This window comes from Primulina eburnea, chromosome 4, assembly GCF_022965805.1.
Source record: "Primulina eburnea isolate SZY01 chromosome 4, ASM2296580v1, whole genome shotgun sequence".
In the NCBI taxonomy this organism is placed as follows: Eukaryota; Viridiplantae; Streptophyta; class Magnoliopsida; order Lamiales; family Gesneriaceae; genus Primulina; species Primulina eburnea.
This window is the reverse complement of record NC_133104.1, coordinates 43,561,613-43,574,106: the sequence shown is the minus strand read 5'-3', so window position 1 is coordinate 43,574,106 and position 12,494 is coordinate 43,561,613. Positions and strand designations below refer to the sequence as shown.

The 12,494-nt window shown below is 36.4% G+C and overlaps 3 protein-coding genes across 5 annotated transcripts; all 3 read left to right on the top strand.

Annotated features, from left to right (window-relative positions):
- The first annotated feature begins 1,540 nt into the window (after nt 1–1,540).
- LOC140829969 (transcription factor ILI6-like) lies at nt 1,541–2,098 on the top strand. Its single transcript, XM_073193248.1, has 2 exons — nt 1,541–1,740; nt 1,861–2,098. The coding sequence occupies exons 1-2, from the start codon at nt 1,642–1,644 to the stop codon at nt 2,017–2,019; spliced, it is 258 nt and encodes an 85-aa protein (XP_073049349.1). The 5' UTR covers nt 1,541–1,641; the 3' UTR covers nt 2,020–2,098.
- Nucleotides 2,099–3,029: 931 nt separating this feature from the next.
- LOC140829328 (putative pentatricopeptide repeat-containing protein At3g05240) lies at nt 3,030–7,512 on the top strand. 2 transcript variants are annotated; one of them, XM_073192435.1, is made up of 3 exons: nt 3,030–3,395; nt 3,525–5,553; nt 5,813–7,512. In XM_073192435.1, exons 1-2 carry the CDS (start codon nt 3,053–3,055, stop codon nt 5,015–5,017), a joined length of 1,836 nt encoding a protein of 611 aa, XP_073048536.1. In that variant the 5' UTR covers nt 3,030–3,052; the 3' UTR covers nt 5,018–5,553; nt 5,813–7,512. The 2 variants fall into 2 exon arrangements, with proteins under 2 accessions (XP_073048536.1, XP_073048535.1); XM_073192434.1 differs by having other exon boundaries at nt 3,030–5,553; nt 5,813–5,918; nt 7,202–7,512.
- Nucleotides 7,513–7,745: 233 nt separating this feature from the next.
- LOC140829329 (two-component response regulator-like APRR1) lies at nt 7,746–12,296 on the top strand. Of its 2 annotated transcripts, none has more exons than XM_073192436.1 (6): nt 7,746–8,676; nt 9,193–9,354; nt 9,441–9,574; nt 9,996–10,163; nt 10,720–10,816; nt 11,174–12,296. In XM_073192436.1, the coding sequence occupies exons 1-6, from the start codon at nt 8,544–8,546 to the stop codon at nt 12,082–12,084; spliced, it is 1,605 nt and encodes a 534-aa protein (XP_073048537.1). In that variant the 5' UTR covers nt 7,746–8,543; the 3' UTR covers nt 12,085–12,296. The 2 variants fall into 2 exon arrangements, with proteins under 2 accessions (XP_073048537.1, XP_073048538.1); XM_073192437.1 differs by having other exon boundaries at nt 8,537–8,676; nt 9,206–9,354.
- Nucleotides 12,297–12,494: the final 198 nt, after the last annotated feature.

The window sequence follows — 12,494 nt, the reverse complement described above, 5'->3', positions numbered from 1 at the left end:
AGTTTCCTCAAAAACAACATTTGATTCGTACGTATTTGCATCAATCATGTCACCATTATTGCAATTAAATGATCTTTTACGATCATACGGAAAAATTAATTTCGAATACTTTGAGACCACGAATTTTAGTTTGTATAAAAATAAAATCTTATAATTATTAAGCCTGATTTTTTTCCACAATCAATTGCAAAAAAAAAAAAAAAACACACTTATTTTACCCCACCTCTCAATTCCAGCATGGAAAAGACATGTGAACAAAATGGAAGCATCAAATCATGCATAATGCTAAATAAAAATAAAAATCAAGCGATTCGATTGATTTTACTGTTTTACGGATTAGGCAAATGTCAACATTTATATTCAAATTATTTTTATCACGTAGTTCGTGTCGACATCTTGACAATGAGTAGTTCTCTTGTGAGACGTTCTCACGAATATTTATTTGTGAGACGGGTCAACCCTGCCGATATTCACAATAAAAAGTAATATTCTTAGCATAAGAAGTAATATTTTTTCATGGATGACCCAAATAAGACATCTGTCTCACAAAATACGATCCGTGAAGCCGTCTCACACAATTTTTTGCCATTGACAATCAGTCATGCCGCAAATAAATTATCCTGTATGCCACGCTCTTTGGTTAACATTTAAACATTCTTCACACACTATATATTAGATGGGATTCTAAAACCAACTTTTATTTTTTAGTTGATGGAGCAATTTGTTGCGATAGGTTACCAATTTTTAAACTTGAGATTTTAGTATCAAATATGTTATCAATCATCAGCTGCTAACATAACCGACAAGTAAATGATAAAAAAAAAAAAAAACATGTTACCTGAAATGAACTAATTTTAAATTGAAATTATTTTTTTGGACATTTAATTTGTTCGAAATTTCCATGATAAAAAAAAAATAAAGCTTTTGTAGGTAATAAGGGTGGTTATTTCTCGGACAAATGATAACAAGGAATTTGCACACTATAAAATAATATGGAGAACATAAATGTTATTATTCTAACCAAATTTAATTAATTAATAGTTGAAGAGAAACCCTAAAAAAAGGTTGGGCTTATTCTTTCTGATGGCTACTTCGGAAAAAGATCAAAAAATTGTGGGCCAATTGTACAACTTGCTGAGATAAATATATGGCCCATAATTTGTCCCTACAGTAATTAATTATGATCCGAGTACCGTTGGCTCTTTTCCAATCGATCCAAATTCACTCAACTGTTATTTTTTTTTGTTTTTTTAAAAAAAAAAAAGAAAAACGTTTTGTTCTACTTTCCTAAAAAAAAAAAAATTAAAAACACCGACTTTAAATAGTCTTTTCGACAGATTAATCATTAATCATTAACTATACGTTTGATAAAAATGAAAATAAATCTAGATTTGTAGTAATTTTAAAGGTGTCGGAAAAACACTTAAAAATGTTTGGGTCTTAATTTTCTATTTGTGGCGTTTTGTAACAAACCTTTACAAGTGATTTCCTATTTAAGTCTCTCATTTGTCAGTCTCAGAAGAACCAGATCAAAGGAACATGCCTAGTGAGCAATAACCAAAAGGTTCAAGTCTTTTTGTATACACAGTACATTATTATTAATAATAATAATCTTGAGTTTATATAATCACACAAGCTGGAATGCCAAACAGAAGATTTACAGCAGATGAGGCTAATGATCTCATCTTGAAATTACAAGCTTTGTTGCCTGATTCAAGCTCAAGATGCAAAACAACAAGGGTAAGTACTCTTTTTTCTTTTCATCCGCTCCCAGTTTCTTGATAAATTTATTATTACATACATACATACATACATATATATATATATATATATGCATGTATGTGTGTGTGTGTATAATAGGTGCCAGCCACAAAAGTTCTGAAGAAAACATGCAATTACATCAAGAAACTGGAGAAGGAGGTGGACTGTTTGAGCGAAAAACTTTCTAAGCTTATGGCTTCTGAAGACATCACAAGCATTGATGCGATTACTATAAGAACCCTACTACTCCAGCAATAAATTAAGGGAGGAAAATGAATAATAAATAAAACCCGAATACAACAAAGGCTAAAAGAAATGGATTTTTGAGGATAATGCACATGTTTCATGACATGATCAGAGGTGGACCTGTGATTCTATAGTTTAATAATGTATTTTTTAATTTGCTATTTTATATGTATTATAGTATTATTAATTGGCTAATGTCAGTTTCATCAGTTATACGATACCATATGCTGCATGTTGTATATTTGATATCTCGACCAAATTATACATGATCAGGCATATTGAATCTGGAATATATATATAGTTGGCAGGAGTTGCTAATTTGATCCGATATACAGTTTGTAGTATATTTCACAGATATATTATCATAAGTAAATTTTAAAGTTGCCAATGATAATCTGTACAAGGTTGAAAAAGCCTGACAGGTCGGCAGTTTTCACGAGATCCGAGTTTGATTTGACTGTCGTATATTTCTCCTTCGTTAGTTAGAATTTGTGACATTGCGCTAAGTATGAATATGGTTTATTTCATCTTATCTATGTAGACATTGTTTTCATAGGACATACTTTTTTTTTTAGAAATTGTATGTGTGACAAGATCTTACTCGTTGAAATGAAATGAGAGTAGTGCCCACATAAGTAGGATCTAATCTACCGATGAACAGAGTGAAATCCCAGATCTTGTATTTATTTATTTATTTATTTAGTTATTTACTTTATAATATCAAAGATTATACGTGATCAATATTTTTTTAAATCTACCTCTATTCATCGAATAAAACCACTCTTGATGAGAATACCTCACTTCTGTGCTAGAAATTAGAATCTCAAGAGGCGGAGGGAGATTATATATATATATATATATATATTAATAATTTTAAAATGAAATGATTTTAGATAATTAGAAAAATAAGACTTTAGATTTTTATTTATTTATATTATTTATCTAATTAAAACGGTAAAACCCCTTTTCGAAAAAAATAAATCTAATTAAAACCCATCACTCATATTCACATATGCACATGTGCCCTACTCCGGGAGCTTTCTATATGACTTCCTCCATTCGACTTCAAAGATTTTCTCAATTCCTTCTCAAAGAAACCACCCCAAATCTCTTCTCCTCTCCTCAATTACTTCTGAATTTCCGTTCTCACTACCCTTCAATTCCTTTCTACTCTACTAGCCGTATTCTTCATAATCAGGATCCCAAAAACACTGCTGTCCAATGGAACCTCACGATCAGGGATGCATCAGCCACCAATCCTCTAAAGGCACTCTCTTTATTTCAGCAAATGCTGGAAAATACTGTTGAAAGTGCCCCAATTTACATTGACCCTTTCATTTACGCTTCACTGATCAAAGCTTGTAACAAAGCTCAGGCCTTTCTTGAAGGTAAATCGGTACATGGCCATATTATTAGGCTTGGACTGGACTACCATGTGAATATATTGAACAGTCTTGTATATTTTTACGCGGGTTCTGTGAATTTTTTGAGTTATGCTGCCGTTTTATTTGATTCAGTTGTGGAGAAGAGTGTTGTCGCCGTTAATTGTATGATATCTGGGCATGTTAGAAGTGGAAATCCTGATTTGGGTCTAAGCTTGTTTGTAAAAATTCTAAGGGGATGTTTTGGTTCTAACGTAAAACCCAATTATGTTAGTTTCTTGATTTTGATAGCCGGTTGTGTTGAATTTGGTGGACGAAAAAATGGAACGGCTCTACATTGCTGTTGTTCCAAGATGGGATTTGACTGTAATGTTGAAATCTGCAACGTGCTTATTGATTTTTATGCTAAATTTGGATGCATCTTTGATGCTGCTACTGTATTTAGAGACTCGTCACAAAAAGATTTGATTTCATGGAATACCATGATTTGGGGGTATGCTAATAATGGCCATTCCGTGGAGGCACTTACCTTATTCAAAGAATTGAGAAATACAAATATAGGAGTTGACAGGGTATCTTTCAGTTGCTTGATATCCTCCTGCGCAGATCAAAAAGATCTTAATTCAGGGAGGATGATGCATGCTCTTGCAAAAGCAGTTGGGATCGAGTGTGATATCTCAGTAGGGACAGCACTTATCAACATGTATGCAAAATGCAGAAAAATAGCTTGTGCGATGGAACTTTTTGATGATTTACCAAAGCAAAATATTGAATCTTGGAACACTATGATGCATGCATATGTTGAAAATGGACTAGCCATGGAGGCTTTAAAGCTATTTGATCATATCAAGCATAGAAACTTAGAACTCGACGAAGTAACAGTCCTAGGATTAATTATGGCCTGCCGTGATTTGGGAAACCTAAATCATGGTATTTATATTCATTCTTTTCTGCAGAGTAAAGACCTCCTTAGAGACAATACCTGTCTAGGTAATGCACTTATTGATATGTATGCAAAATGTGGGAGCATGACACAAGCTAGAGCGGTTTTTGACCGTATAGTCAAGAAAGATGTTATCTCGTGGACGTCTCTCATATCTGGTTATGCCATAAATGGTGAAGGTGTAAAATCTCTTGATACTTTTAAACATATGTGTGATCAGAAAATTACTCCTAATTTTGTTACCTTCATTGGAGTTTTATCAGCATGTGATCATGCTGGTCTGGTTCATGATGGGAAAAATTTATATGGTACTATGAAGAATGTTTACGGCATTGAACCCCAGATTGAGCATTATGGTTGTTTGATAAACATGCTTGCTAGAGCTGGAAGAATAGACGAGGCTCGAAAATTTATTGGAGAAATAGCTTTGGAACCAAATGCACTTGTTTGGCGAATGTTGATTAATGCATGCAGTGTTTATGGCAACATCAATCTCGGATTAAACTTGGTTAGTAGCAGGACAGAACCAAACACTTCACACGATTCTGGAGATTGTGTAATTTCATCCAATATATTTGCTGTAGCAGGAAGATGGGATGATGTTATTTCTCAGAGGAACTTAATGTTTAAACAGAGATCTCCTAAAGTTGCAGGGAAAAGCTCGCTATCCTGTCTGACTGAGTGATAGATATCAAGAACACCTAATTTCAGTTATCTGCTGAAGCCAAATCTGAGAAAATGCTTCAAAACCAGCTGAAAATCTATGTTTGTTAATAGGCTGATCATGCAGCTTGATGTTCAGTTGCTACCAATCATCGCCTGTTAACTATTTTCTGCAGGCTATGACAGATGTGGTGGCATTTGTCAAGAAGCTCGTTAGTGGTAGTAACGAAGGCGAAAAGGTGAACAGATGAAGGTGGATCTGCTTTTGAATAATGAAATTATATAAAATAGCATAACCATGGGCTTGTTGCTTATAAAAGCAGAAAAGCATGAGAAGTGTTCTTCTCAACAAAGTTGTGTTGCCCTACGTATAAAGAACGGAGATGGACAAACTGCAACGGAAGTAATGCAACGAAGTACTGAAAATTAACGAGGCAGATGTCCAAATCATGTATTGTATCTGGTCTTATAATATGGAGCTCTAGCTTGAGCGTCTCTTTGACGTTGGCAAAAGCTATGTTTGATGGTCTGTATACATTAGTCTCATCATCTTCACACGTAAGACTGGATTCACTAGCTATTATCATGGATGTGATCATTCTTTTGTTTTGCTTTGGGTTGATTTAAACAAAGCCGGTGTCTGGAGTTGCTAGTTCATATATTAAACTTGTAAAAAGACAGGCTTCACTCGATTTGTTTTAAAGAAATCAAATTCTTGATGGTCCTGTGTGATTCGTTTGCCTTCACAGATTTTCATAATTTTGTTCCATAAAAAATTTATTGAGCGCTGCTTCATCTAAAGTTTTTATGTTGTCAGGGTTAGATTCCATCATTGTCTTTAGGGAACTGGAAGTGTCTCCTCTATTGACTTTCCCATTATTTTGAAGCTGTTCATCAGATGACAAAAACATCAGGCAACTTCAGTTCGTCTAATCTGCACATGGTTTTTGCTAGTTTAACTTAGTTCTTCAGCTGAGTTACACCGGGTTAACCTGATGTGTTAGCTGCAAGAACTCCGTCACTCTTTAGTCATTATAATACACTATGGGGGTACATATTCTCCCTTCAAATGCAGCACTCCCTTGTCTTGGAAACAGAAATGAGCAGTTTTATAAGGTGATAAGCTCAATAGCACAGCCCAAACCAGAAGTCTAAAATATTATGAGGATAGGATTTCAGTTTTGTTAGTCACTCCAAGATTAATCTGATATATGGACATCTTCGCACTCTGTTATATGAGACTGCAGTTTCATCTTTTTCCTTCCATAAGTTTACAAAGCAATAACAGTTTCAACAGGGCATGGATCACAGCAAAACGCTCACCAATAACCTCTACACGAGCAAACACCATTCGTTAAAGAGTGATACCGATTCCAATCTCTCAATGCAATCTCCACTTTGTATACTTTAGAAATCAGTCTCATCATGGTGTGACAATCTTTGCATACTCTAAAGTTCTTCACAATTCTCAAAACACCGCCCTCTCTCAAGCTTGCCATCCCAAAAGCAATAGCCAACTTCTCACTGTGAGTAATAACTGCATTTTCCTTTTCCTCCTCTTCAATAGCTTGTAAAAATTTTAACATTGGGAATGTTCTCCTCCTATTCTTAGTCTTAACATGAACTCTTCTAGCTTCTTATAAGCCACCGTTGTTACATCATCCTGCTTGGCACCAGCAACAAAAGTATACATGACCTTCTCAACTTCAATCATACTCCAACCAGGAGTTTTTGTTACTTTTTCTTCAGCCATTGTCCACTGCCCTGCTACTGCATAAATATTAGACGATAATATGTGATCACCAGAATTTTCAGGTCTAACTCCGATAGCCTTTTCTTGACATCCTCTGCCAAATTGACATTACCATGAAAACTACACGCTCCAAGAAGTGTCCGCCAAAGAATGGTACTGGGTGGAATCGGCATCTCAGATACAAAGTTGTAAGCTTTCACCAGTGGGCCGGCCCGACCATATAAATGAACCATGAATCCGTAATGTTCGATTTAGGCTTAATCCAACACATTGGTCATTTTATCAAAAATTTCGCAGCCCTGTTCCACTAAACCGGCATGACCACATGCGTAAAGGATCACAATAAATGCAATTCCATCTGGTTTGATCCTGGATGCCTCCATTTCATCTTTTATTGGCATGTCCAAAAAGAACAACCGTGCCAAATCCAACTCCCCCAATTTGCATATGCAGCGAGCATCAAATTATAAGAAGCCAAGTTTCGTAATGGCATCAAGTTTTGAGGAAATTCTGAATCAGAAAAACCACGATGATGGTGTTGTACGTGAGGACATCGGGGTTCGCGGTGTGGAGGAGGCGGCGAGCATAGTCCAACGCTGCAGAAAGGTTGACTGAGCAGTGGAGTTCGAATTTACCGGTCGCAAAGGGGTCAGTCCAGGCCGCTCATTACGGGCAAAGCCGTGTAATTGTTGGAGGGGTTTGAGAGTCTTGCAGCTACTCAACAACGGCAAATACTTGAGTTTGTGAGATCGATTTCTTATTTATGTCATCGTTTATAAAAAAAAATATTATTTTTTTATATTAAGAATAGTATTTTCTGACATGTGTTTCTCCTTTGGGATAAGATTTTAGTATAAAAAAGATTCAGTTTTCAAAAATATCTGTTTTTCTCGAGCAAATCACCCACTTCTCGGCTTCCAATTCTACGTGAAGATGAAAAAGAAGAAACAAAGACGTAAGGAGGAGCAGAAGTGGCGAATATTGGGGCCCTCGATATATGTAGAATCGTTTGCTCAAAATAAAAAAATACATGTAGAATCCATGAATCTATCGTGTCGAAGCTTTTCCTTTTTTAAGATCTTTCAGCTGGCGTGGCTGCCTCTGCATCTCTTCTTCCACGTATTCCATCTACCTTTTTGTCAATTCTGGTCCCCTTTTATCATCCACGTCATTTGAATGTCACCGTTGATTTACAGATATCAACGGCTTCGATCGACTGCAGTTCAGTATTTAAAAGCGCCATTAAAGTATCGTTGTGACTTCGCTGTTATTTATCCCAAGCTTTAGAGCACCCACACGCACACACTCTAGCCTTCTCTCTCAGTCCGCTGGGGAGAAAGAATTGGCTGAAACTGATCCGGATGTTTCTGGATGATGGATGTATTGAAGATAGTGGTATGCAAACCAAGCCGAATGGGTGCTTACGAGCTTGAGCTGGATCAGTGACGTGGGATTTTCGGGGACAGTATTTTCTGTGTACCGAACTTATCACATGTGGAATTGACGGATTCAAGGGAGGGTTTGTTTTAGGTAAAAAAATCGTTACACGTGAAAAAGCCTCTTGGTTTTTCATTCTCGGGTCCGCAGATAGTGTGAGCTTTTATCCTCGAGGGGTTGGTTTCTAAGTGAGCATAGGATCTGCGTAATGGGATTTTTTGTGTGATTGGAACTGGAATTTAAGTTAAAGGAGGGATCTTTTTGGCGTTTAACCTGCTTAACTTCTTGGTGGCTTGGTGATGGAATATTTCTGTTATTGAATTCTGGATTTTTCTTTTGTAACCATATTTGATAATCGATGGAGAATAGCGACACAGGGAAGAGCGGGGATGGGTTTATTGATAGGAGTAAAGTGAGGATTTTGCTATGCGACAATGATGAGAAAACTGCAGGGGTGGTTCTTACTCTTTTGTGTAGCTGTTCTTATCAAGGTATTGTTTTCATTTTAAGTTACAAGTGTTTTTTTTCTATATTTCTTTGTATTTAAATGATTAGTGCTTTTTACTAAGAAGTTTTCAGTTATTCATGCGACATCACAATTTAAATGGGGAAAAGATTCAGGGGTTTTACACTCATCAATTAACGTAAAACCAAGAAGTCATAGCTTCTGACTTAAGTTATAGTTAAAGAAATTATTTACCGCTGCTACAACTAAGAAAAAGAAAGCCTTGATGGGTTCTGCCTGGATTTTATATCTAGTGCCACTATCATGCGCATTAGGTCATAGTTATAGAATCTAGAATCTCCATTAACTCTTCTTCTTCTTATTAAATGTACTTGTACTTACTTTCCGCATGAAACACAACTATGCTAGATCAAATGATTGATTGCTTCCTTCTTCAACTCTTAAATTAATTGGGAAGCTTTTTAACTCCATGTTTCTTCCTGCGTCATTTCTGATATTGAGGTGTTCATAAGTCTAAAACTTTATGGTCATTGTTTTTCAGTCACTTCTGTTAGGTCGCCCAGACAGGTAATTGATGCATTGAATGCGGAGGGGACTGATATAGATATCATTCTTTCTGAAGTTGACCTTCCTATGACCAAAGGATTCAAAATGTTAAAATACATCACGAGGGACAGAGGGTTACGGCGTATCCCTATTATCAGTAAGTATAATTATTGTTTACTTTGTTCCTTTTGTCGAAAAATTTGAATATTCTCTTAAGATTGTCATTCTTTGTGGACTTTCTAGTGATGTCAACTCAAGACGAGGTTCCCATTGTCGTCAAGTGCCTGAAATTTGGAGCAGCTGACTATCTTGTGAAGCCATTGCGCATCAACGAGCTGTTGAATTTGTGGACTCATATGTGGAGAAGAAGACGAATGGCATGTCCCTTGTATTTATGTCATCACTTAGTTTCATTGCAATATGACTTTTTTGGTTTAATTGTTGAGATGTGTTCCTTTGAGTAGCGCGGATAGCTCTCGATATTTTTATTTGTTGTGAGATTAAAAGGTGTCTACCATATGTGCGAAGTGCATATGCAAAGAACCATATAACTCAAGTGTATATCTTGCGATAGAAAACCTATGGTGTTTGTGTCTCACTTCTTTCAAGTACACGAAGCTGTATTATTTTCTTTTCCAGAGACAAGCAAACCTTTCACAAGGTCCATTTTTATAAATTCTATCTATAGTGCATAACTTACGTAGTGGAGTTCTATTTTTAATCTCGAATGAGTGTTATAACTTTCAACTTAAGCTTAATGTAACTAATTTTTTTGTCTGCTTGTTTTGGCATCAACAGCTTGGACTAGCAGAGGAAAATATATTAAATTTTGATCCGGATCTAGTTGCATCAGATCCAAGTGATGGTAATACCAACAGTACTACTTTATTTTCGGATGACACAGATGACAAGACTCGAAAGAGTACCAACCCAGAAACTTGTGTTTCAACCCATCAGGAAGGCAAGGTTGGTATCTTCAGGAGGACTATGTTATAATACATCAAACTCATAGACATGCAAAGAAATTAGTAGTAGTAACCGTGTCAGCAAGGAAAACATTGACCAATATTGAGATAAAAATGCAGCCGTGGGAAAATTCGAAAAATAAAATTAGGAGTCAGGAGTGTTGCATACTAGTATTTCTTTCTTTTTTGTTCCTGGAGAGTTGGATGGATTTTTGTTAGAAAAAAGTCATGATGTTGTGTCATATATTTTCCAATATTAGAGGAAACTGAAACTCTAATGCCTGAGAAATTATGCCAGCTTAACTTCTCAGGCAAGAAACTATTTCTACTCTCAAGTGCTATATATCAACATGTAGCCAAATACTCTGTTTCTTTTGGAAGTTAGAACTTCTCAACTGGTCTTAGGCAGACAAATTTCACCAGTACAAAATGTCGGTGGCATTTATTTGTTGTTGACAATGTCCAGGAATAATTGAGAGATCCTTCCCCACTGATTTGGTGATCTTTAACTAACCTTTGTTTCATTGTCATTTGTTGTGCCTCATCTGTATATACAGACCAATATCAACACTGGTATGGCTCCTACGGAAACTGTAACAATGGCTCCTGTGGAGTGTCAGCCAGATGTCCCAGGAATATGTGACAGAAGAAGAGGTGGATGATTTACCTGATTTATACAAATGCTGACAATTTTAAAGTTAACACCGTTTGCAATAGCATGTAAAAGTGTCAAACGTGCTTAACCATTTGCATTAGGTTTCTGGTGGCACTGAAAGCAGAATCTGAAACCATGCATCAGAACTTAGTTAACAATATTCTATTTATATTAACATCTACAAACGCCTATGAAGAAATGTGTGGAATTTTTTTGCTGAACATGCGCAAACAATGAAATTAGATATTCATGCTGACATTATAAAAATTCAACAGCAAATCTTGGAAACAAGTTTATTCAATTTTATTTTCTCCCATATGGCTCACACTTGAGTATGCTTTTGAATTTTTTTCCAGGACAAGAAGAAGTGTTATTTCCAAAGAAAAACGATTTTAAGATGGGCGAGTCTTCAGCCTTTTTCACCTATGTCAAATCAAGCACGCCCAATGGAAACATCCAGGTGTCTTCTTCAGCCGATGAGATTTCATCTGAGCATGTGAAGATTGTACAGAATCTTACGATATTGGGCGATGAAGTTATTAATGACATCCAAAGACACGATGACAGAAATCCCCTGGAGAACTGTTCACGAGGAGATGGAGATCCTGTTATATCACTTGATGCTTCCCAATTGAACTCACGGGAAGAGTTTGCTCAGGCAGACATACATTCGGAGAATGACAATTCCAATGATGTCCCTGGTTGTCAAGAACATACTGCTGCCTATCCTTTCTACATTTCCGGAGTGATGAATCAAGCTACGATGCCACCAGCATCTAGTTATCTCGAAAATCTAGCAGATGTTAATAACCATGCTAATTCAACCATACTGTCCCACTACAATCATATTCCTCAATGCGCTCCTCTCATCCCGGGGATGTCATCTTATCCTTATTATCCATTTATGTGCCTACAACCTGGTCAAATTCCAGTGCCACGATGGCCAGCACATGAAAATAATGCCTCCAATGAAGGAAACTTGCATAAAGTTGATCGTAGGCTGGCAGCATTGATGAAATTCAGGCAGAAACGCAAGGAGAGATGTTTTGACAAGAAGATCAGGTATGTCAATCGAAAAAAACTTGCAGAACGAAGACCTCGTGTAAGGGGCCAGTTTGTGAGAAAAGTGAATGGAGTTAACGTGGATCTTAATGGGCAACCTCCTTCAACAGAAGATGATCAAGAAGAAGAGGAAGAGTCTGGTTTGGAAGATCAAACTGCCAGTGTGGGGCTTTCACCCGTGGATGTTACTTCAGTATTCCCCTAATAAACTTCAAGTCATGAAGATTTTATATTTTATGTTATCTTCGTACTGACATGATAGATAACTGATCCACGCAAGGACTTCTTGCCTATCAAATTTCTTAGTAACACATGCCGATAGATATGCTACTCCATGTCTCCGATGTCGATAATGTTCTTCGGTTGTATGTCATGATAAATGCTTCAGTATTTTCAAATGGGATTGACTTGATGCTATCATAAGGTGGAATCTCTCCCTAAATTTTACTGTGATACATTCTTTCGGGTACTTATCTAAGAGAATCTTAAGGTAAAACTGAAAGTGTTGTCATATTTTGGTAAGAGTAATAAAATCAGGGGGACATCTTTGAATGAGAATCTTTGTTGAAGTGCTCTGTAGACTGAAATTATGACCAGACTGCTGCCACTAATAGG

What these genes read in the sequence shown, in the direction of transcription:
- LOC140829969 (XM_073193248.1), top strand. Translation starts at nt 1,642, where the DNA reads ATGCCAAACAGAAGATTTACAGCAGATGAGGCTAATGATCTCATCTTG. An exon ending in CAAGATGCAAAACAACAAGG is followed by an intron (nt 1,741 to 1,860) that starts GTAAGTACTCTT and finishes TGTGTATAATAG; the next exon opens with GTGCCAGCCACAAAAGTTCT.
- LOC140829328 (XM_073192434.1), top strand. Translation starts at nt 3,053, where the DNA reads ATGACTTCCTCCATTCGACTTCAAAGATTTTCTCAATTCCTTCTCAAA.
- LOC140829329 (XM_073192436.1), top strand. Translation starts at nt 8,544, where the DNA reads ATGGAGAATAGCGACACAGGGAAGAGCGGGGATGGGTTTATTGATAGG. An exon ending in TGTGGAGAAGAAGACGAATG is followed by an intron (nt 9,575 to 9,995) that starts GCATGTCCCTTG and finishes TGGCATCAACAG; the next exon opens with CTTGGACTAGCAGAGGAAAA. An exon ending in CAACCCATCAGGAAGGCAAG is followed by an intron (nt 10,164 to 10,719) that starts GTTGGTATCTTC and finishes CTGTATATACAG; the next exon opens with ACCAATATCAACACTGGTAT.